The following is a 24,151-nucleotide window of genomic DNA, read 5'->3' on the forward strand; positions in this document are numbered from 1 at the left end:
TTTCTCTCAAGTCACCTTGCTGTAGCAAACAATTTTTTGCGAACATCCGGAGTCAAGAGTGTTTCATGCATTTTCCATTGCAACATACATAGATCTATACGTGGATATATCTGCTATTCGGTTCACTCCAGTGCCGTATAGAGAGATTTATAAAATTAGAAAAAATTATGCGTTTATTGTTATATCAGATGCAAAATTGACCAAAGAAATTATTAAAAATTATAAATTTTCCAAATATCTTCATATTAAAAAACGCTAGGTACTATCCCACAGATTTTTAATTATTTAATTTCTAAGAATTCACAATTTTATCACAAATCTATAAAGCCAATTAAATAAAGATTATTCTAAAAGATTATAAAAGCCAATTATATAGAAAAAAAAGAGAGAGAGAGAGAGAGAGAGAGAGTTTTTAAAATAATTTTATATATTAATGATATGTCACGAAGATATATACTATTCAATCTACAATCGAGTCTGTCGCGAAATCGTTTGATTCATAAAAGCATCGTTTCCGATCCGCTGTTCTCCATTGAGAAATCCTTTCACGTGTACGCACATAGATACGTGTTAGCTTACGTGGACCTCGTGGCTCGTGGCTATCGACATACCAATAGCTTCTCAACGAGGCTACGCATTTATCGGTGAATCGTTGCACATTGTTACATACACACACGTAAACGCACACACACATTATATGCATAACAGATCTATAGATACTACGAACTTCCATTGTTTCATGCGATACATGGATTTGCTTTTGCATAGCTCGTTATCATACGACCGTCGGAGGAAATGTGAGTCTACCAACAACACGATGTCGTAAGCGACACAGACACTAGTACGACATATAATTCACAATGTAGCTATTCTTATTTTGACGTATATATATATAATTAAATTATTGATATAGTTAACAAATAGAGAAGGCATTGATAATAAAAATAGAAAATCTAAGGATCCAATGCTCTTATTACAAATTATCCAGCTGTATATATCTTTAAATTGTGTCACGTTGAAATACAGGAATTTCTAAATATAAGATAAAACCAACATCGCGAAAACTTTCATCTCAATTCTTAGGATTATACACATACGTTTTTGAGATTATTTATTTGACAAATTTATTTGAGATATTTCTGAAGCCATCTATTCAGCACTGATCACGTCAGCATTAATTTAAACCAGACCACCGGGTTTCTCCGAACCCAACTTTAGGCCTGACGTAATATTAACGGTCACAGGCACCCTCGTAGATCTGTATCGTCCTAGATCTATGTGCCTTCGTCCCAATTGGCTATCTCTATGGGATTTATAGCCGGCGATTCAAACGCAACACGCACCGCCGTACGTCATGATTGTAAGTCAGCGACCGCGTACGTGCCTTCCTACATCGAGTTAGCCACTGTTTACGCAACGCCATAACGTTTGCGTTCCGCGTAATTTCAGTGTCCTATATGCCGACGTCCCATCCGTTCCATCGCCGAGCGCCGCGATGTCTTTCATCTCCGCGAAGTGTCGCGGATCGAGTACTGTCGCCCGGCATCGCGATGTGGAACGACCGCTTCCGGCGTGCGCTGATCAACGCGCGTAAAAAATGGAAATGAGCAATTGTTGCGTACGTGCCGGATTTATACACCGAGTTAATTAACCGCGAAGTGCACACGCTACAATAAAACTCGCGCGCGTTGTGCGTATCAGAATATAGGTCAATGTAAAGCTCTATCTATCCAATCTCAGAATCTTCAATATAGAGTAGATTTGTAATTTATATTTTTTCCACATTGCACAATAATGACTTTGACTTTTTAAAGTTTAAATTTAAAACACAATTTATTATGTCATAGATGAAATGACAAAGCTGTGAAAGATTTATTTCCCTGCAGCGATTAAATTAGTATAGCCATAGTTCGACCTCGTAACTATTCAGCTGATGATAGAAGCGCGTTAATAACGTTAATTGGTACAGATACAAAGTAGGTCAGCGCTAAATGAAGCTAAAAACGCACAAAGCTATTCAAAGGATGTATTAAAGTTCAAGGACAGACTGTCATTTTTCATTGAGAACAGACTTCAAGACTCATCTCATTCCCATTATGCAATATCCGGCAATTTTAAACATTATCATCGTATATTTCAACACGGAGGTATAATTGAATTCTTTTTAACTTAACGTAATATAATTTTTTATATTAGACAATATATAAAAATTTAACGTTAAATTGTGTTCATAAACTAAATAAATATTAATTGTTACTAAAATAATTAATAAAATTGTAAAGTTTCTACGCTATTTCTATCAATAAAGGTTTGTTATTTTTAATTGGCAATCATCTACTCTGAAATTTAATAACTATTTTAAATAGAGAAACGTAATTAAAAATGTAATTTATCTCTCAGCAAATAAAACATAGTTCCCAATATCGAGCATTGCGTCGGCAATTATGAATGACAGCATGAAAAATGGTTTATTTCCAGGCCTATAAATAGTGCAAATTATGAAAGGAAAATCTGGAAAGAAATACAATAGCGACTCGTATTCGCCGTGTATCAACGATACATCAGCAGCACGCTGAACAGCTTGTAAATCACCCTGTCAGTCAATGGCCGATTGGCGTTCAACAACATTCCCCCTATACTTCGCCCTACACATTTTTAGAAGTAACGTCAACAGTAACCGGCGGACATGTAATTTGACTTGTTAAGCCGATCCATTAAGGAGATATGGCTATCGTCAGTGTCGTCATCAGCCCTGCCGCGGGTGGATTCGAGGTCGCACATTTCCATCGCTAACTGCGCTGTCAAGCACGCAAAACAAGCTTTAAAATTCAATTGCTTTCTGCGACCAAAAAATATTTCGAAAGCGTAGACTCTCACGCGTCATTATTAGTCGATTAGATCGCCACATGCGGAACGCATTATGTGGCTTCTCTGCGATATTATTTTATAATGACGAATGTTTATTTATTATTATACTTATGATATCTATGAACATATAATATAACATTTACAAAGATATAACCCGTTATCTGACGTACTTGATGTAGAATAACCGGATTTAACGATATTGTAAGCCGCAGGCTCTGTTCATTGTGATATTTATCAAAGCGTGCCATCAAAAATAGTTCTTGTGTTGATTGAATTACTATACAATCTACGTTAGCAATCTATCACATTTCTGAAATAATTTTCGCACGCGAATTTTTCTAATAACACGTCATCAGGAAGATGTCATTTTCGACGTCTGGTGGAGCAGCAATTGGATGGGAGATTGTAGGGTCTCAAAAGTCACGCGATGCCGTCGAGAACCGTTCGAGAGCGCGTTTCTCTTGTGCCGACACGTTTCCTGTCATTATCACGTGGCTCTCATACATATAGCCTACTGCGAGTTGGCGTAGACAATTAGGCTTCAGACAGCTCGTAAGATTTTAGACGGGGAACGTAAGATCGCCAGTTGTCAAACGGGTCGCGTGTCGTCAAGGAAAACAGAGTCTCGTGATCTTTCGCGATGCCGCATTATCGATCTCGGCGCAAGGATGAAATATCCGCATAGACGATAAAAAAGATAGGCGAAGAAATTAATCCGAAGCTGGTAAACTTTAACGGTGACGTTCAAAGAATGATAAATGTTCACTCATAAATCTTCTTTACATACATCCTAGTCAGTAACATTAAATGTTTAAAATTTTTCAATTTTTCAATTTAAAATGATATCAAAGAACTGTTTGATATATTTCGTGAAATGAAACTTTCTTGTAACTCTGAATACAATGCTAAGAATATTATTAAAGAATATTATTAAGACTATTATTAAAACAGTTAAAACAGAATATTCTTCTATGTAGTAAAACACTGCAAAAATCATATTTCTTTCTATGTATTGTTGCAAATTACATACACCATTATATGAATGAAAATAATAATGCTAATATTTGACCTTTTCGCGGCAACAAGAATGAGGATGTGAGATTAATGTGCCGCATTAAACGTGCAAAATCCGGCTACTTTATTTATGGCGCAAATACAATGACTTGACCGCCAAGTCATTGAACACTTTGAGAATTCATGATGCAACGATAAAGTGATGTATAACGAGGCGTGCCTGGAAAATATGTAATCGCCGCGAGAATTTGCAAGGAAATTGATGCTCTATCAGTCGGCCGCCTGACGGCAATTTGTTTTCCTAGACGTCTCATACTTCACGATCTAGCGTGTGCTTGTAATTGTTAGGCCCCTTACTTGCTGTTGACTGTGGGTCACATGAGATTGCGGATATGAGTAAATTACGAGAGCGACACTTTATTATATGTACACGCGTAAGATGAAGAAAGTAGCTTTTATACCAAATTTGACAATTCCGAAATTGTTACAAATAAATAAATGTCAGCCTAAAAGTTTATCAATCGGTTCTTTTACCAGTGAGGTTAAAAAATAATGGTTTCATTATTTCGTTTTTAAATTAAAAAATTTAAATGTTAACTATTACCGGATTTGATATATAGATTATAACAGATATAGATTATAACAGATTAATCTGTATCGCAATCTGTATCTCTTTCGCATTTCATTTTGTGCTTGTCTGTATTGACATTTGTTAACAACGTAACATGTTGTTGGCGTTATTGAATGATCAATCAACAAACAATTGCCGTTGTGCGCGATCGGAAACAGTAATGCCGTCCGGTGCAACTGCATTTATAAAGAGATTTCGCGACGTACGATTCATCGATTTATTTCGTTCTTATAGAAAAAAATGAACTATCTAATTAACTGTGTAAAAAAAGATGACTTCCTTAAATATTTGATCGCTGAGCGTGCAACCGAGATGACATCAATGCAATGCTTTCGTGTATACTTTGCCTCGCTTTTTCCTTCGACCGTCGTAATTTAATACAATTAATGACCACACCCGTACAGCCTTGATCGCGAGTGATTGTCGGTCGATATATCGAACGCGGCATCGAAATTGCGACAGAAAGAATTTACCGGGAATGTCGTTTGACGTAACCGATACAGCGTGATTGTGCTGCGTGACGTCGCACCGGTGCGGTGGTCGGAAATGTTTCGACTCGCAGGTGCACTGCGGATCTGAATATTCCGTGTCGCAATGTAAGGCATAACCATGGTAATACGTAAAAACGCATTCAAGCGTCTCACGTATCTTTAGTATTTTTAGTTAAAATTAATCAATAATGCATAGCACGTTATAATATTTAATATTTTTAATCTTTATTACATCTTTAACATATTAACCTGGTCATCTTCATAGTAATTAAGATAAATCGGTAATCTTTGCAATCTATCACTAATTCCAAGTTGATAATATCGGCACAATCGAGTTGAAATAAGTTAAATAATCGATTAAATAAATATCGCGCGAAAAATGCATATAAGAATACAAAAATATTCGAAGTCAATAAATCGCATCTTTTCCCTCGTTTCAAATTGCTATATTGAATTTCACTGATTCCGATTTCCGATTCGACATTCACAGTTAGACGCAGTTGCAGAACGTCAAACTGCATTACATTGCAAATTTGTTTAACGTTGGCAGTTTATCGATTCTGAATATCCATTAAGCTGTGCATCACGGCAGATTCCGGTATACACCGTCGAAAAATCGTCGCTTGCCACACTTCGTTAGTCTTTGTTAACCAGCGTCGCGACGCATGCAAGAATTTTAATACGTATACTCTTGTCGTATTCTACTTTTTCCACGGCATCAAGTCTGTGCCGTTTGACGATATGTGTGTTGCATGGTAAAAAATGTGAGGCATTTTCTTTGCCTCGACCGGGGAAGAGCGCACGACTTTGTTAATTAACTTAATTGACAGCTTTCGTAACGTACTACGTATCGCACTCAAGAGACCCATAAATTTTTTTGTCATGTCTTGGAATTCATAGCGATGCCCGCATCTTTGACTTATGGTGAGCTATGCGATGATATCAAAGGAACCAATTGACACTTGTGCGACTTAATTGATGAAGACTAACGGTTACTGTTAATAAACTTTTAAGATGGCTTAATACTCGAAATTTTCCCAGAGCCACGATACATTAATGTGAGAAAAATATTATGTACCGTATCAAAGTATGTATTATACGTGTATGCGTATTTAATATTATTTGATACTGTAAATGCGTTGTAAATTAAAGAAATAATGGCAAAATTTATGTCTTTAAATATTTCAACAATTTTATTAAAATATTGATGACGTCAATATTTATGTGCTCGTACGTAAAGAAGAACTCTGATTCGTAATTCCAAGTCTTTTTACATAAGTCAAAACGCTCGTTATTCATACGAGTAGTCACGCAAACTACGCTTCCGCAATACGCAATATGACCATTTTTAGGAGGACAGCTAGCGTTACCTGAATTTAGACACGCTTACACACATTCGTGATTCTACATGTATCGGTATGCAAGCATTTATTCAGCATGGGTCAAGATGTGGTCTACAAAAACTCGTGACTTATCTTTATAATATCTTATAATAATGATCTCTAACATATTCAATGTATAAATATATGGCACGGTTCTTTAAATACAATAAAAAAAAAGATAAATACTGAAGCAAAAATTATAGATCAAAACGTGACGATAAACCGATTTCTATATTTATGATTCAAATAAACGCGATAAAAATTTACAGCTGGGTAGCAGTAATTTGACACTTGATGAGCTCAAATGATTAGGATAAATACGTGAGTAGAAATGCTTCGTCGACGGATAGAGATGAAAAAGATATTTAAGGATCATACGATTCTGAATCACAATTTAAACTTTACGACAGTAAATTTAATTATGCCAAATGTCATCACAACTGACAGATAGCAAATTTGTTTCAGCAAATTTTGACAAAAAGGTATTTTTTCCGTGAATCAACTTAACAATAATTTTACAGAAGAAATGCATTCTTTTTTTGCATTATATTTTGTCATACCAATATATATATATATATATATAATTGACTCCTTTTACATAATTGTTTATTAAATATACATATTTAATCTTCCTAAAAATGTTCGGAGAAATTAATATGGAATTGACCTTTGTGATTATTACGTTTCACCCGTATTAAACACGTTAGATTAATTAAGAGCACGAAATCAACGATAGACGAAGCGTAGCATCACGCACGAATTGAGTTGAATACCACAATCATGAGACAGGGGATCAGCCATCTCGTTATTAATTAATAATTGGAATTAATTATGGGAATCAGTTCGCTCGCACGCGAACGTTATCAGATCGGCTTACATTCTCAAGCGAATCGAATAACGGTAATTTCTGACACTTACTCGATGCAATAAAACATCTTCGTGTCTGCATACTACAGTGCATTACATGATATTTATTATTTATTTATAAACTAGTGATCACAGATACCTAAATGTAATCTAAATTAATTAAAAAAAAAAAATGTATTTTTGAAGACAAACTTTCGCGCGAACACGAGAAAAGCTGAAATTTATTTCAGTTTATCAAAGATTAAAATTAAAATGCTACTGACGGCACAAGATTAATGTATATTGAATTTATTTAATGAGATACGGTCGAAAATACCTTGCCTCGTATACATTGAAAGAGAAACTAAATTCTGGATTTATATGCGTTTTACAAACTCCAAGATGCCAACGAGATCGGCTAAATATACGTCAAGTTAATTATCACCTGTATCGAGACGGTGACGTTAATGCCTGGATATACATGATAGGTGTGAAAAAGCTTGATGTGTGTGTCGAATGCTTCTGAGAATCCATAATCGCCTATATAACGAGCAAAATCAATTAGTACTTTGCCACTCTTTGACTAATTTACATAGATGCACTTTATAAATAAATGCATACTTATTCAAGTATTGGAATGTGGAATCGTTCTCTTCAGAAAGAAGAAATGTTCTCTTAAGATAAGAAAAGAATTGGAAAACTTTTTGTCAAATATCTCAAAAACGAGATATCTCTCTTTAAAAGTTCCTTATAATTATAATGCAAGAAGACAATTATAGATCGTAATAGGGAGCACACGTGGCTTTCCAAATAATTGACTCGCGAACAAAATTTACATTAACCCCGGTAAATTGAACCGTTCAGCTGCTACACGACGATATACTTTCCCTCGTCGAATTATCGAAAGCAGTCTACGCATCCGGATAATATCGACGAATTACGTGGAACAAGAGTGGTTAACACACGGGTAAATTTCGATTGACCGTGGGGGTCAACGATTGGTCGATCAAGTTCAGCAGCCAGTTAGCCGACAGTTAGTCTGCTGTCGTCCGCCTAACGACTTAATGACGGGAATTCACCACTTACGAGTTCCTCTTTTTCTCCCCCATCCTATTCTCCTCTCTTTCTCTTTCCCAGTGCCTCTTTTGTCCGCAGTTCTTTTCCCCTCTTTTATCGGCAATGCTATTCGCGTAAAACAACGCGGTCGACAGACCAGTAACAATGTCGGAAATTAGTCGGCGCTTAAACGGAATTGTCATTAACCATTATACCGCATCAACTAGCTATAGAAATAAATTCCAGCAAGAAAATACACGCCAAAGTGAGCATATAACAAAATAATGGATCCATTTTCCTTAATACTTTCAAACTTTACAAAACTTTTTCTCTCTTTTCCTTTTGTTTTAAATTATTTTAGAACTAAAAACACACAAGCATGTAAAAAATGCTGTTAAAAGGAACATATTTAATTCTTTAAATTCCTGAAATGTTTCTCATGAATGGAAGTTATTTATACCTATATTTAATCATAAATCATAATTTTAAAAAGTCTGAAACTATCATGCATTATTTGTACATTTCGGTATCTATTCTATGTTTCTAGAATAATAGTGTCGTAATACTAGAAAACATTGACAACACGACCAGAACAGGATGTATAATGCAGGTAATTATTATGTCGATGACACAATAAGTGATGTAACAGAAATCGCGCTCGCTATACTTTCATATATCTTCCGGAAACGATTTTTTTCTTATTTTATCATTATATTGTTATGTTATCTAATATCTTTTAATTCTTGTCTTTAAAAGCATGAACTACATTTATTGCATTTTAAAAACAGAAAACGTGTTCATAACCAGTTCAAACAAAACTTTAATGGCGCGTGCTAGAAATATAAATGCTGTGCAATGTAATGTTAGCGAAGACATACTTTCTTGGATAGATTTAATTATGTTTGTTATTTAATTAACGTCGAAATTAAATGTATCTATTAATCTGGAGTTTCTACCTGTCTCTTTTTCATTTTCATCGCTATTAAGTGAATTGATCCATCGCATCGACTGGAGTGTAAAGATAATCATCTTGAGCGATATCGTCTATGGCACATTAAATTAAGGTTGAGCCTTATCCTATATGATCGCAATCTAATCTTTCGTTAGGGATTCAATGTATTTCAACCGACATATCTGTATCTAATATTACAGCTATTGATCACAGCTTTCGTACGCTGACAAAGTTTTTTTTGTATATTATATAACAAATCTTTTACATATATTTATTTACAACAAACTTATTTAAATATATATATTTTTTGCGAAACTCAGTTTTCCTCTAATATTCACGATACTTACGTAGACAAACTTTTTATTTAACGGACCATTAATTAGCATTAAACAGCATATTACTACGTCCACTACATATTACGAAGTCTAATTTACCGATGAAAATTCTGTGGTTTGCGTGCTTTAACGCTAAAGATGCCGAGCAATTCTTTACGTAATAACTTCTCTCATGCGTTTTGCAGCATGCAATGGGAAACGGTCACATTCGTTAGTGAGACCTTGCCGAACACTCATGAACTTTTGGATCCTCGTGCTCTTTGTGATTTCAAAGTGTAGGAAAAATCGCGTAAAACTTTTGTTTTGGTGGAAATTTCCAAAATTTAAGTAGTACGATTGAAGTTAAAGTTCTCGTCGAGTAAATGGTGTAAATTTTACAGAATGGATGTAAGTACAAATTACATAATTAAGTATCAAACAATTTTCTTACAAAATAGGTTTGTTACAATCTTGATTGTAAATTTTAAAGTATTTAAAAAAATAATTCGGTTACTATATTTTATAGCGTTGTTACAACTCACAAACATGTTCTAAAATTAAATTGTTCAGAAACTGTGCCTAAAATTTCCATTACCGATTTTTCAACTTTTCAACAAAGAAATAAAGGAGTACTTGTTCTTTGTTCTTATTTAGACACTTGTCGAAGACGAAACTAACAGGTTGCAATGGCCAGACTATCTTGTGATTGGCGCAATTATGTCGATCTCTGTCATGATCGGACTCTACTATCGATTCAGCGGTGGTCGACAAAGTACTGCAGCGGTCAGTTTACAAAAAATCAATTTCTACGCGATGGATCAATTCGTCATTAAATCAATCCGATCGCGATAATCCGCACGAATCATATCTATGCCGTTATACGTATGCGTTCGATCTCATCTCGCGATAAATATTACTATCCGCGTAAATTATGAGCCGGTAATAAATTAAGTCCCGGCCGATTTTCTAAATGTTCGACGTGTTAATTAACCGTTGCTATGATTCGGTTCAATAATTCGAGAAGCGCTAATCGATAACGTATAAATCTTGAATGTCGAGCGATAGATCAATTGAAACTTATATCGTAATCATGAGGTAGAACGCATTTGATCGCCTGACATATTAGCGAATCTTGTTTCTCATATATTCTTTATAGGAAAAAAAATCCTTTTAAATAATTATCCTGCCAACTACATATAATTTCCCAAAGATTACTGATAACATCTTCCATAATTTTATCAAAAGTTGATTTAAACTGACATTTTAATTAAGAACGCGGATGAATTATATATCCAGGCAGATCATATTTTAGTATTTTGCTGGCTAATATTTTGCTGGTTAAATTATTAGAGATTTTCCTTAAAAAACGAGTATCGAGAGATTTATGTTCCTTAATTTTATCTATGAGACAAGCGGGTCCCTTTCTGGAAACGTTGCGCATCATAAACGATGCTTCCTGTGTACAAGACTGCTGTTTAACTAATCGCACAATTATCATCGATAGGAATATTTCTCCGCGGACAACTCATTAGGTGTCTTGCCCCTCTCGATCGCCATGATGGCCTCCCACATATCAGGAATTACTATGCTCGGAATGAGCGGGGAATCTTTCATCCGCGGCATGATCGTTGTATTAATGTATACTACTGGCCTTTTCATCGTGCCGATCATAGCCCTTTTTTATCTGCCAGTCTTCTTCGAGGTGAAGGTCGTAAGCATCTATGAGGTAATTGTCGAATGATTGCATGAGCGCAATATCGTTTACTAAGTCTAACATTCAGTGCTCTTCGAAGAAAACCAGTTATATCGTGTAACATTGCGTGAATATATAATCAAATACATTAAGTCAAATTTTAAATAGAGAAATGGCGGAAATTGTAAAATTAATTTAAAAATTAGAATCAATCAAACATTTTCAAAGATTTTCAACCAATTTGCAGAATAACTTTTTCTATATAGATCTTTAATAAATCTGATCCTAAACGGGATTAGAAAAAATGCATCTTGGATGAATATATTTTCTAGGAAATTCGTTATAGATATAGTTTTTTGCATATCTTCTTTTTCTTAGTATTTAGAAAAGCGATTTGGGTTGTACATGCGGTTGCTCGTAAGTGCGGCTAATTTCTCCGAGACGATGTTACTGACCGGAGTGATGTTGTACGCTCCTGCGTTAGCCCTCGAGGCTACTACAGGCTTGTCTAGTACCATGAGTATTTTGGTACTCGCTGTAATCTGTACCTTCTATTCCACGTTGGGTGGGATTAAAGCGGTTTTGATTACTGACATCTTTCAAGGCTTGCTCATGTTAGTTGCTCTCTCCGTCATCATCTTTATTGTCACCCAGAACATCGATGGAGGAATCGGTGCCATTTGGCGTATCGCGCAAGAGGGAGGTCGTTTAAATTTCTCTGAGTAAGTTAGATATAATAATAGAATAAAATAATAAAGCAAATAAAAGTAATAAAAATATTGATACATTTCTTTTTCATTTAGAGTGTCTTTAGACCCAACTGTGCAATACACATGGTGGAGTCTTTTGGTTGGAGGAGGATCAATAGGTCTAGCCTATCTTGCGGTGAATCAGGTGCAAGTTCAACGTTTAATGACTGTTAAGTATGTTAATATATATTTCATATTTCACAGTATGTGTTTGTATCATACCGTTCTTTTCTCTTTCTTTAAAGCTTTAATACACATAAAATCCTTTTCATCATATATACTTTCAAAGAAAAGAGTCTATAGCAATCATGTATTATCAAAGTTATCAAAGATATAAATTTTTAGTTTGTTACCTATAATTATAAATGTTAACTAAATAATTATAAATATACAATATAATAAAATAAAATATAAAAAATAAATAAATAATAAAGACTTTTTATTTTAATTACTAGATTCTTTATTTTATCATATTGGATATTCGATTAAAGTTCTATTATTATATATGCAATTATTATATATGCAACAATCGATTGTTACTTTTGCAGGAACGTTAAAGTGGCCACGAATGCGCTATTTCTGTGTGGTCCATTCATCTTACTGGTAGGCTTTTTAACATGCTTTGCTGGAATAGCCATTTACGCGGTCTACAAAGATTGCGATCCCGTTGTCTCTGGAAAAATTTCGACTTACGACAAAATATTGCCTTACTTCACTGTGGAGAAATTGCCACCTGGATTGGTTGGTCTTATCGTTTCCGGTGTCTTCAGCGCCAGTCTGAGTACGATTTCCGCTATGATGAATTCATTAGCTGCGGTAGCGCTCGAAGATTATGTGAAGCCACTGCATCGAAAATTTGGGGTGGATTTTACTGACAAAAAGGCCACTTTCACAGCCAAGGCTCTTACCGTTTTAAATGGCATTATTTGCGTGTTCTTAGCGTTGATAGCGAAGACAATGGGCACGTTAGTCGCCGTTGCCTTTAGCTTTCATGGAGCTATCGGTGGACCAATTTTAGGGATTTTTACTCTCGGAATGTTCAGTGAGAGGGCTAACGAAACGGGAACTATTATTGGCATGATTACGGCGTTAATCGTCTGCTTGTGGGCTACTTTCGGAAGACCTAAACCACCAATTTCAAATTTACCGGTGACGATCGAAGGTTGCGCGAATTCTACAGTACTGATGCTTGCCGAACAAATAAAATTTAATAGGTAAGATATTCTCAGAAAACAAATCAACATTCAATCGGTATCGTCTAAACTTTGCAAATATTTGAAGCCGTGCGTTATATATATTTTTAGTTATTAGATTCTTTTAAATAATATATTTAAATAATACTTTAAAATAATTTTAGAAAAATACTAAAGTTTCGAATGTTTCCAAAATTGGTGAAATTAGCGCTTACCATTCTACGCTTACCAGAAACCGCATAATTTAAATCGTTCATCTATTTAGTAAAAAAAAATATATATGTAAAAGAAATCGTGTTACAAATAAGGATCTGAAAATAGATTCATTCAAGATGCATAAACATTAATTGATTCCACAGCTACGATTAATTAAGATTTCTAAAAATCTGTTATTCTCTATTTATCTAGTTATATTCATCTAATCCTAATGTATTGTATATATTTTTCAAGTATAATGCAAAAGTCAACTATAATTCCACATTCACGACAAAACATTTCCCTTAAACTAGAAGTTTACCTCGGGCGTTGCGCAATGCTCAAATATCAGCATTGCAGCGATAATCGCGGCGGGAATAAATGCAATACGTATTTACAATTGCCATGCAGCCATTTATCTCGCACGTCCTAGACCGAATCGAACGAGCATTAATTTATCTTAGGGAAACAGATAGGGGAGAAAGAACGGCCCGACGACGTATGGCGCGTATCACGCGACGATTAGAATATGAATTATCGGCGCGCTGTAAATCGTCTTATCGCGAATCGCGACTCTTCGAAATTCGCGAAGCGTCAATGTTTGCTATACGCGTGGAGATATCTCGTCCTGCTGTAATTAGTTACGAGTTAAGCACAGGCTTCTTGATTTCTTTGACGCTTGTCACTTTCTCATGGACGATAAAGCTCGCTATTCGGCATTCCCACGGTGGTAAATAACACTAATTGCACCGTTAATAAACTGAAATTACGGCCGTCCCGCGGAATCCTCGCCACGCCGTTATTAGCGAGATTAGATATATTATAGCTTTCTCTTTGTCGGCGGGAATTCGTTTAAGTTGACCGGTCCATTTTCAACGTGGTAAGAAATTGAAAGGCCGCTTGCGAAAAAGCGTAAAAAAAGATAAACGATCTGATCTAATTGAAATAATTACGAAGATAGTAGATAATGAGAAATGCATTTCTCGCGAGCGTAATTCAAATGCGAATTATCGTTGAGAAGGGAGATGTTTTGCTAATTAACCATTTTGTATTACAAAACAGTAAAGAGAAAGTGGAGAAAATATAAACAGAATGTAAGAAAAAAAAGATTTTTAATTTAGCGTTTAAAATGTACAAAACATTTATCGGATAATGTTAAACATTATTTATTTATTTTTCACAAATTGTTTCTTTTTTTTTTGCAGTACTGTGCAACCAGATCAGTCGTACTTCTATTTGTATCGCATCTCCTATCTCTGGTATAACCCTATAGGACTGACAATTACTCTAATAGTCGGATACGTGGCGAGTATCATAGTTCGGCTAATCCAAGGCGGAAACGATATCGAACATGATCCAAGTTTGTTTGTACCATTCCTGGCTGCCAGAATCAGACGGCGACGCCAGGACGCACAGAAAACTACGAATAGTCAACTCTTCGTTTTAGAACCTATAAGATGAGCTTATTTTATAATTAAACAATTCGTAATTATTAGATTACATTATCTCGTCAAATCAATTGACAGGATAATCCAATGATACTATAAGAATAATGACTGACCATTGTAAATAAAGTTATTTAAAACTTATTATGATATTCAGTCGATGTTTAGTTGATTAATTTGTTTTTATTTAAACGGATATAGTAGATATACATATATATATATATATATACATGATGACATCTCAATAGTGTTATTATTTATTATTCAGTATTCATGTCGTTACATAGAATTTTGCTAATCTTGCATATGTTAATACGATAAAATTGTGTTCCTTTTTTATAAAGATAAATAAAATGCATACCGTCTCTTGCAATGTTTGTTTTTTAGCATTAATATATCGATAATAGAATTAATATTTACGATAATGTTATTAAACGACTGTCAACATACGACGCAACAACATTCACACAGACTTTCGTTTTGCGAACAATCTTCATGTTATCGATTTATGCAATTACGGCTACGGGGCTATTATCCAATTATAGCAAGCAAAAATGTGTGCGGCGACAGTCCATTGCACCGTGATAAATGCCGGTAAGCTGCTCGAACGAAATCTTCGCGCATTGCAATTTTTCGGCGGCGGCTTCGCGTCTGCATTAATTTGCAATTTAACGAGCACTGATTGGCGGAAAAGAGTCTGAAGGGGATAATGCGGCATGTGGGTCGATTCGACGACGGCGAACCGGCGATTTAAACGGAACGATTCCGCTGTGTTGCCGCCGAAATTAGCGCGACTTATCTCGTAATCGTCTACAGCCAATTACCGTGTTCAGCACGAGCAGGCTTTTAATTCGTTTGATCGAGGTTCATCTGCGCGCCGAAACGTTATTGCCCCCTGCGTGGCGCATGATTAAACGGTGAAAGAAAGAAGCAATAATTGATACGTTGTCGGAAATTTGTGTTCGCGAATTGCTGTCGTAACGTTTACAGCGGAGCATCGTATTTTTTTTTATTTGGTCTCGTTTCTCTCTCGTGTAATAAACGATAAATTAATTTTGTGGCGATATTCGTTCAAATTTCGAGGAATTACAAATAAGTTAAACAAGGAACACGAATTTTAATATTAGTTAGAATATTAATCAATTTTTATTTTGTTAAATACACGTGATACTAATTTTTCATGTTTACTCCGGAAATAACATAAGACACACATTTTGAAACTATGAATTTATATGAAGCACAAATTGACACAATTTACATATTGCAATGAGGTTTTCAAACACCGATTCGTGTTCGGAATAAACCTTCAAAATACACGGATCATGTAACGTAAATTGCATGAATCGAAACGCAAACCAATTTTCCCCACGCGATCTCCCCCTGGAACTTATCATCTCGATCTACAAGAGAGAATCGCCGCTATCGCGTGTGCATCTCATTGCATTTTCACGATGACTAGACTCGCAGCATCGCGGCGCGGCGGGGCCGGCTTAAGACCCGCTCGACGATACCGGAGGACTGTGTATACCTATAGAAATGCGCATACGTACGAGCACAATGGCTGGAACTTTCATCCCACCCTCGCATCTACTCTCGTACAAGCGATTCGCGCGGACTTGCATTTAAAATTGAAATCACGGGTCCCGCATCCCGGCCTGAACTTCATACGCGGCGCACTCCACCACGTCCGATCTCGATTATCGACGCGTTCCTCTTTTTATTTTGCTCTTCCTCCTCTTCCCCCCCCCCCCTCGCCGTCACTCTCGATCCATCCTTCTTCTTTGCCATCCATTCTCGCTGCTCGCGCGAGTCACGTGAATATGCATGAATTGTCTGGCGCGCGGCCAGGATGAATTTTAAAGCAGAAATCCTGCCGACCGGTTCATTCATCGGCATGGTCGGACGTGTTTACGTTACGACGAACTATTTACTCGTGATGGAAGGGAAACTTCGGAGCCTTCGAGATTTCCGAGATTAAATTTATTTAAGGTTTCGTAATCGAATAATGGAATGATAAAATATTGTCGCGACTACGATATGTAATAATAATTCTTATACAGATTTTAATAGACATTTTTGTAAATATAAAGAATATAATTTAGATTTTTATAACAAGATCAATGAAATTATTATCTATATATGTAAAAGCACAATGGCGCAGAACAAAGTAAATACGAACAAAAATAAATATGCGAACACCGTTAAATAAAATTATTACGGGCCATTATTATAAAATTGATCGAGCGTTGCAACACTTTTTTTTCGCTCTCGAGAGAATCGTCGTGATTTCGATATATTCGCCACGTCGCAAAAACTCGCACCTCATGTCGGATTTCCAGGTCTCTTGAGATAACCTATGTAAAAGACAAGTTCGTGCGCGATGTAGAATTCAGCGGTGCAACCGACCCATGCATTATAGGAAATACGATATCCATCTCGAGATCTTACGGTCCCTGCATTAGCTAGCCATAGCAAAATGATGGAAAACAACGGCGTGGCTCGTGAGAATCTAGAAATTGCATGTAATATGCGTGCTACGTACGATAATAAGACCTCGACCGGCGACTAACTTGGCGCGAAAAATATATTTTTTTAATTAATAAGTATTATCCTAACTGTATATATCTATTACTTCTCAATACCGATTGTGGGAAATTACAATCAGATAATTATTCAGAATAACATGAGATACCTGAATAACGACGAAAATATAATGTTTAAAAAATATCCTGAGTTTTTAAAATAATTTAAAACATTCTTCAGAATTTAGAATTGCCGGACGTCTTTTGAATTTTTATTCGTTATTGTGATTGTACAAATAAAATTACCGTCTTATTTTTTGTTAATTGAATCAAAATCTAGACACGCGCGCGTTATTATGAAAAATGCCTGGAGGTCTTTGTTGCAACGGACGATGCAAGTTATGAGGTGGTCACTTGCAGTTATACCTTGCAGCGAACGAGCGAACCCTTCCTGCCGATTTCACCGCAAAATCGCCCAACGGGCGGATCTCTTATCTCGAGCTTAAGTGCAGCTTGCAGCTCGCCATTGATCGGCTCGCCACCGTAACGGCGAGCGGTGGGCTTCACGAACCATGCCGTGTGAAATGACGGCTACCGGAAAGAACGCGGAACAGGGGGCGGATTTAATGTACCACGAACGAGTTTGAATTGACTTGTAAAACCGAAAGGGTAAATTGTGCCCGGGAATATCGATTCCTGCCAGTACAGACGCGATTGTACGCCGCGCCGCCCGGCTCGTATGTTATCCCGTGAGAGATGGAAATACGCGATGTGAGGAACGTGAAGTCATGGGAAATACATAATGGTTTCTTGTCCAGCCGAAGGCTAAGAAGGCTAAAACACGATATCCGATGTGATACGGTGAATACTTTGGTTCTCTCCACAAATTTCTTGTCGAATTCACGGTGTATCTTGACTTAAAGATCTCGAAATCTCAAGGGATGTTGCGTAATACGTCAAAATAATATTGATCCAAACAATAATTTATTTACAACGTACAATCTGTACATCGAATGGAGGATATTCAAATCGCGTATGCTCACGACTGAAATTACGAAAAATATATTTTTCTCGAGATTTTTCTAGAAATGTCTTATTACAAAACGGGATGTTGATCGCCCCTAGCGATCCTTGCTGATACTTGCATCTGCCGCAATCTTGTTGCGGGGGATATTTGTTGATACTTTGTCGGCGAGCTCGTTGTACTAGGCGAGAGGTATTCAACGTATCGAACTCAATCGGTCTATTGTTGGCGTAGTCGCAAATTGTTTCTGGCCCTTCGGCGGCCAAGCCCATTTTTCTTAAGAGCGTTTTACAAATATTGCTTTCACGCAATAGTGCAATCATCACAATATCTCACGCGGTTTATCATTTCCGAGATTATTTCATTTCCCGTTTCTCACATGGTCGAATAAAGATTAACGATTAGTACAAGGATCAAACTTTGTGATCAAATAATAACGAAATTCCCGCAATTCTCAAAAACACTGTCCAACTAATTAATGAGTCTGAATAATTAATAATAATAATTACATACTTTTAATGGATATAATGTATATCCATTTCCAATATTTAGAATATTTAGAAAATTATTTATTTCTCTCGATAGCAAAAAAAATAATAAGAAATTGAAGAATATATGCAACAATAATTTTCGGTGCCACCCATGATGATCATGACATCACATGTTGTTTCTATCACCGGAAGGGAAGTTGTCAGTTACTCGTAACTGTGATACATAATGGTCGACGCGGCTTGAAAAACAACCCTTAATCATTTTAACGTCTCTCCGCCGGGGAGGACTGTTCAAACAGCAGATCGACCGATATTCTCACGCGCCCTTTTTAGGGACTGGGTGTGCCTGTGTCAACAAACATCCACCTTTTAACACGATCTCTCTTCAGCGCGCCGGTACTCGTTCGTTGTCGAGCGTCAGGCGTGTCGATTTTTAATTCGTGAAGTATCCGTATCTGTCGATGACATGTACGCAAAGGACGCTGCATAATCGCGTGAGATTAATTACCATCAATTTGCGGGACTAATTCTTCCTACCCGGCATGGGCGTAAATCACGCGCTATATTACATATCGCATAATGGCATAAAATCAAATTATTAATAAAAATTAATAATAGATATAGCATGATTATAGAATAAAATTGTCATGTTATAAGAGTAAGTAAATAATTATCGATACTTTTCTTATCGAATAAATTTAAAATACGCAATGCAACGTTGCAAAGTTTGCTGTTCTTTTATTTCTGACGAATTCATATACAAAATTTCCGAGTATTGCTTTTTTCACTCCTCTTTAAAAATAATATTTAATCCTGGAAATAATATAGGAGACTAAATAATATAGACTACAATTCTATTAAATAAAATTTCGAAAAGAAGAAATAATAAAGTATTTTAATATTAGCAATCTTCTTCCCTCCCCAAATCTCTTTTCTATCTTATAGAAATAATTATTTACTTTCATTTCATAAATACATATATAAAATTCATAAACGTCATGTTCCAATCTTCATTTTCTTCACGAGAGATATGATATAACGAGAAGAAAGTAAATTTAAATAAAAATTTTGTATTCCAAAAATATATATCACCATTTATACTTATTACAATTTTATTTTACTTTTTTCTTATTTCTTATTATTTATCTAAGCAGTAAATTCTAATGCATATTTCAGAATCACCCGAAATCAAAGTACACTAACGATTAATCAAATTGATCAATGACGCATCGAATTAGCTCCATTCATAAACTTTGTATGCTTGATATTTAGAATAATTTCAACCAATAATTTCATTAATTTCAGAATTAAATATCAATATTTGTCTTAACTTATCCATTTAAAAATAATGAAACTATGTGATATTATCCTATTCATTTCACATTTAATTTATTAATATTCTTATGCTTTTAACTTCACACATATGTATATACACACATTTTATATATCTAATACAGTTTTCACATATTTATTTCCGTGAATAAAAATAAGAGACTCACCCTGATGTCTCAAGCACCTTCTTTCTTTCAGGTTAGAGTTCCTCTGCTCCATCCGCATCGGGACAAAACTCACTCGCGAAAATACGGTTAATTACGATTGCGCGCGCGCGCGCTGTAAATAATTAATTAGATTACGACGATCGCGCGACTCTTGCTACGACACTCCCGACTCCCGACGTTAATCACACGAGTCATATATTTTATTGTGATGGTCCGCGCGACTTGTTCTTATTCAGATGCGGCTCCGGCTTCTTTTCAGAGAGCAATACGGCACGGTCCGCGCGGCATGAAATGGTTTACACAGTGCACACTCAACAATATGGCGGTCAACGAGATGGAGAAGGAGAAAAATCGTATGCGATGGAGAAGGACAGACATACGATTTCCAACACTGACCACACTCAATATCATGGCCGACCATTTCACTTGTGGTATATAGCGTATAGCGACGTAGCGTAACGAGGCTCGATCCGCGGCCGGATTATAACTGATCACCGATATATTCCATGATTCCATGTATGAATTTAATTAGGATCGAGGCACTCGAGGCTCGATCCGTTTCGCGCACGCAATATTTCACTGACCGAAAGATTTGAAAATGGAGCAGTTCACACGCGATGTGTCCGCACTCGTAAGTCGTGGAGTAACCGTCACTTCGATGCACTGGCGCGAATCGTCTATCGCGAGAATCGGATAAACGAAAACAAACTGATACTCGCTCGATATAGAGAATTACCTTGATTCGGCATTTTGGTAGATGATATTCGCGATAACGCGAATTGCGACGCGAGCAGCTGCGAGTCTCGCAACCGGTACTCCAGTGACGTCAGAGCGGCGGGTCGCGGGTCGCGGTGCCGGCGCCGTGTCGCGGCAACATGAGGTAGTGGGAATTGAGAGGGGGTAGGGTGACTAGGGACGATGCGCGTTTGTTCGACGTGCGTAATCATCTACCCCCACTCTATCCTCACTACGTATGTTGTCGAGATGCCGTTAGACGCGGCGCTCGCGCCGCGCGCCGCCCGCGACTCCATCTCGGCATTACTGGGCATTAATGGCCTAGTTTACACCGGACTGTTTGATACGCGTACCAAGTATTATATCCGTATCAAATCCGTATCAAATCTCGGGTTATCCCGGTGTAATGCTAAGGCTGGATTCGGGGAGCGCGCTATTAGCGCTATTTGCTTATTCTATCCTTGTTTTACACCTGATGAGCGATAAAGACAGAATGATGCAATAGCGCTAATAGCGCGCTCTTCGAATGCAGCCAATCTAAGACTCCATAGGCCTAGTTTACACCGATCTCTTGATACGCGTATCAAATAGTATATTTGAACTGATCAGCCAATAATCAAACTAATTTACTAGTTATTTACTATTTAATACGCGTATCAAGTGATCGATGTAAACTAGACCATTAATTATTACTGCGTACGCCCGGTACGCCGAGACTCGAGCGGGCGAGTTATGCTAAGACTCCATAGACGCGGAAACGCCATGCGGCAGAGTGCGTTGACCAATCACAAATTTTGATTTTGCCGCAGGCGACTTGCGGCAGCCTTCTGATTGGTCAACGCACTCTACCGCACGGCGTTTCCGCGTCTATGGAGTCTTAGCATTAGTGGCGCCAGCGAGCGGCGCTATTCCGCGTGTCGAGTTGAATTATTTTTCGTCATACGACAGTGACAATGAGCAGTAAGGAAATGCCAAACGCGATCTTTCACGAGACATATCAAGTATCGATTCGCGCGATTAATTAACTGCCGCGATTAAAGCTGGCCACACACACTTTCCGTAGAACGTAACAGTAGGGTTTCAACCAATCGCGTTGGTCAATTTGGCCGTCTGTAACCCGTAGAAGTAAGAATCGAGCAACACGATTGGTCGAAACTTTACTGTTACTGTTACGAAAAAGTGTGTGTTCGGAGCTTAATAGTTGTAGGCACATCGAGACGACAGCTCTTTGTCGAAAGTATTTTGTTTTCATTTTGCTTTATTCGAAATGACTGAAATGAGAATCGAAACGACCGAGAATGGGAGTTTATAAGAATAAATCTCGTATCGTACTTTACGCAAAACACGATCCTACGAATATTTAACGTGAATAACGAATATCGATCCGGTTTTACGCAATCATTAATCAATGTCAGAGACGGATGTTGGAACGCAGCCGATGGTCCAATGAGAGAAATTTGTTTTTGAAAGAGAAATTCTCTCATTGGGCCATCGGCTGCGCGTTCCGACATATCCGACTCCGACTTACGACATCCATTGTAAACCGGGCCTAAGGAATGAGAGCGAAATACATGTCTCTCGGTACTCTCGGTAGTCTCGGTCGAAAGATCCTCGATATGCTTATTATACGACTTGATAATCACGGGAGTTAATCACGCGGATCGATACTTGTCAGATATTCGTAGGGAACGATACGTATGCGTTTCGATAATATTGAATTTCAATTTCGGATAGAGCCAATCGTATATTTATTAACAGTTAACTTGACTAGCGTGTTAGTAGCGTCGTACGTATCGCGCGTTGTGCCGGCGTCATCTTCGAGTCTTTTGTAGAGTTTCTCAGGGAATATAGGAGAATATACCAAGAAAACAATGAATAACTCGTAACTCGGATGTATATCGATGAAAAACAGAAAAAATACTTTTATTATTTTAAAGAAACAAAAATACGTGTGTCTCGACCGGAACTCTTCTCGGAATTAGAAGGTTTTTATTCGGCATCCGCTTAGTATCGCGCTCCTCTCGTCACGCAGTAATACTAATGCTTATTCTACGTTACTATTGGCGCTCGCAGGCGCAGGAGATTCGAGTGTGAAAAACTCTCATTCCAACATCTTTCGTCGTCGAAAACGAAACGCGGATAACTTAGAACGGATTAGCTACAAGTCAGGTAATGTCGCGACATATAATATTTAAATAAGCCGATTCGTTATCACTCTCGTATCAACGTCTGACAGTCATTACAAAATCATTCGGCGTTCATAAATCGTTAAAACGCACATTTCACGCAATGAAGACTTTGCTTTGATCGAAATCTATATTCTAATACGGACAAACGGCAAAGTGACGATAATATATTTTTGCGAATATCGCATTTCGCGAATGTTTATTTCCGATCTTAATTGCATGTTTGTCCGTGTTATTAAACGAGATTAGAGATAATCAATTACGCGGAAAGCGCGAGCGTATATTATTTAATATTCAATGTATAGAAAAAGTACAAGCGAAAGTGTAGCTACAAGTAATAGGTAGTGTGTAGTGTCGTCGTGGCATGGCAGTGATCGCTCCGGTCGCTCCTGACGCGTGAAGTTGGTTGCACGATTCACCAAAAGTTTCTCCGCCATTTTAGGATCGTCCGTTGCATTCGTTGCGTCACGACGCGAATATCGAACGAGTTGGAATCTCGCAAGTTAACGCTCTTTTCGCGTTGTTCGTCGCAAAAGGAAGCAGAGATACGCGCGTCGTGTATGTTGAACGCCGCGGGAGTGCCGTTAAAGTGACGCGCGAGCGTTTAATTAACAGTATCGATTAATGCGGGAGCTAATTAGAGTGTTTCCGCGATCGAGCGTTGTGCCGCGAATCGCGAGTGAACCAGTGTAACAAAGGAATCTGAGGGGAGGAGGAGCTGCCTGGGAGGCATCAGGCGACGGCGGAGCAACCGTGGGTGAGTCTCACTTGTCATTTACGCTATTACATTATATTGTTTTATATTATGTTATATGTATTATGCCAAAGGCTACGGTCAACGTAACGCTACAAATGCTTCGAAGCA

General features: G+C 37.2%; 2 protein-coding genes across 6 annotated transcripts in view; one reads left to right on the forward strand and one right to left on the reverse strand.

Moving 5' to 3' along the window:
- The window catches only part of LOC112451609 (tensin-1), a 170,737-nt gene that overhangs the window by 121,108 nt on the left and 25,478 nt on the right, over positions 1–24,151 (reverse strand). The gene's annotated exons all lie outside the window — the stretch shown is intronic.
- On the forward strand, positions 9,797–15,049 carry LOC112451611 (putative sodium-dependent multivitamin transporter). Its single transcript, XM_025011338.1, has 7 exons — positions 9,797–9,962; positions 10,209–10,337; positions 11,059–11,280; positions 11,626–11,969; positions 12,051–12,170; positions 12,545–13,210; positions 14,590–15,049. Exons 1-7 carry the CDS (start codon positions 9,957–9,959, stop codon positions 14,843–14,845), a joined length of 1,743 nt encoding a protein of 580 aa, XP_024867106.1. The 5' UTR covers positions 9,797–9,956; the 3' UTR covers positions 14,846–15,049.

The sequence above is a fragment of the Temnothorax curvispinosus genome, unplaced genomic scaffold (genome assembly GCF_003070985.1).
Source record: "Temnothorax curvispinosus isolate PA1 unplaced genomic scaffold, ASM307098v1 QBEX01002414.1, whole genome shotgun sequence".
Classification (NCBI taxonomy): domain Eukaryota; kingdom Metazoa; phylum Arthropoda; class Insecta; order Hymenoptera; family Formicidae; genus Temnothorax; species Temnothorax curvispinosus.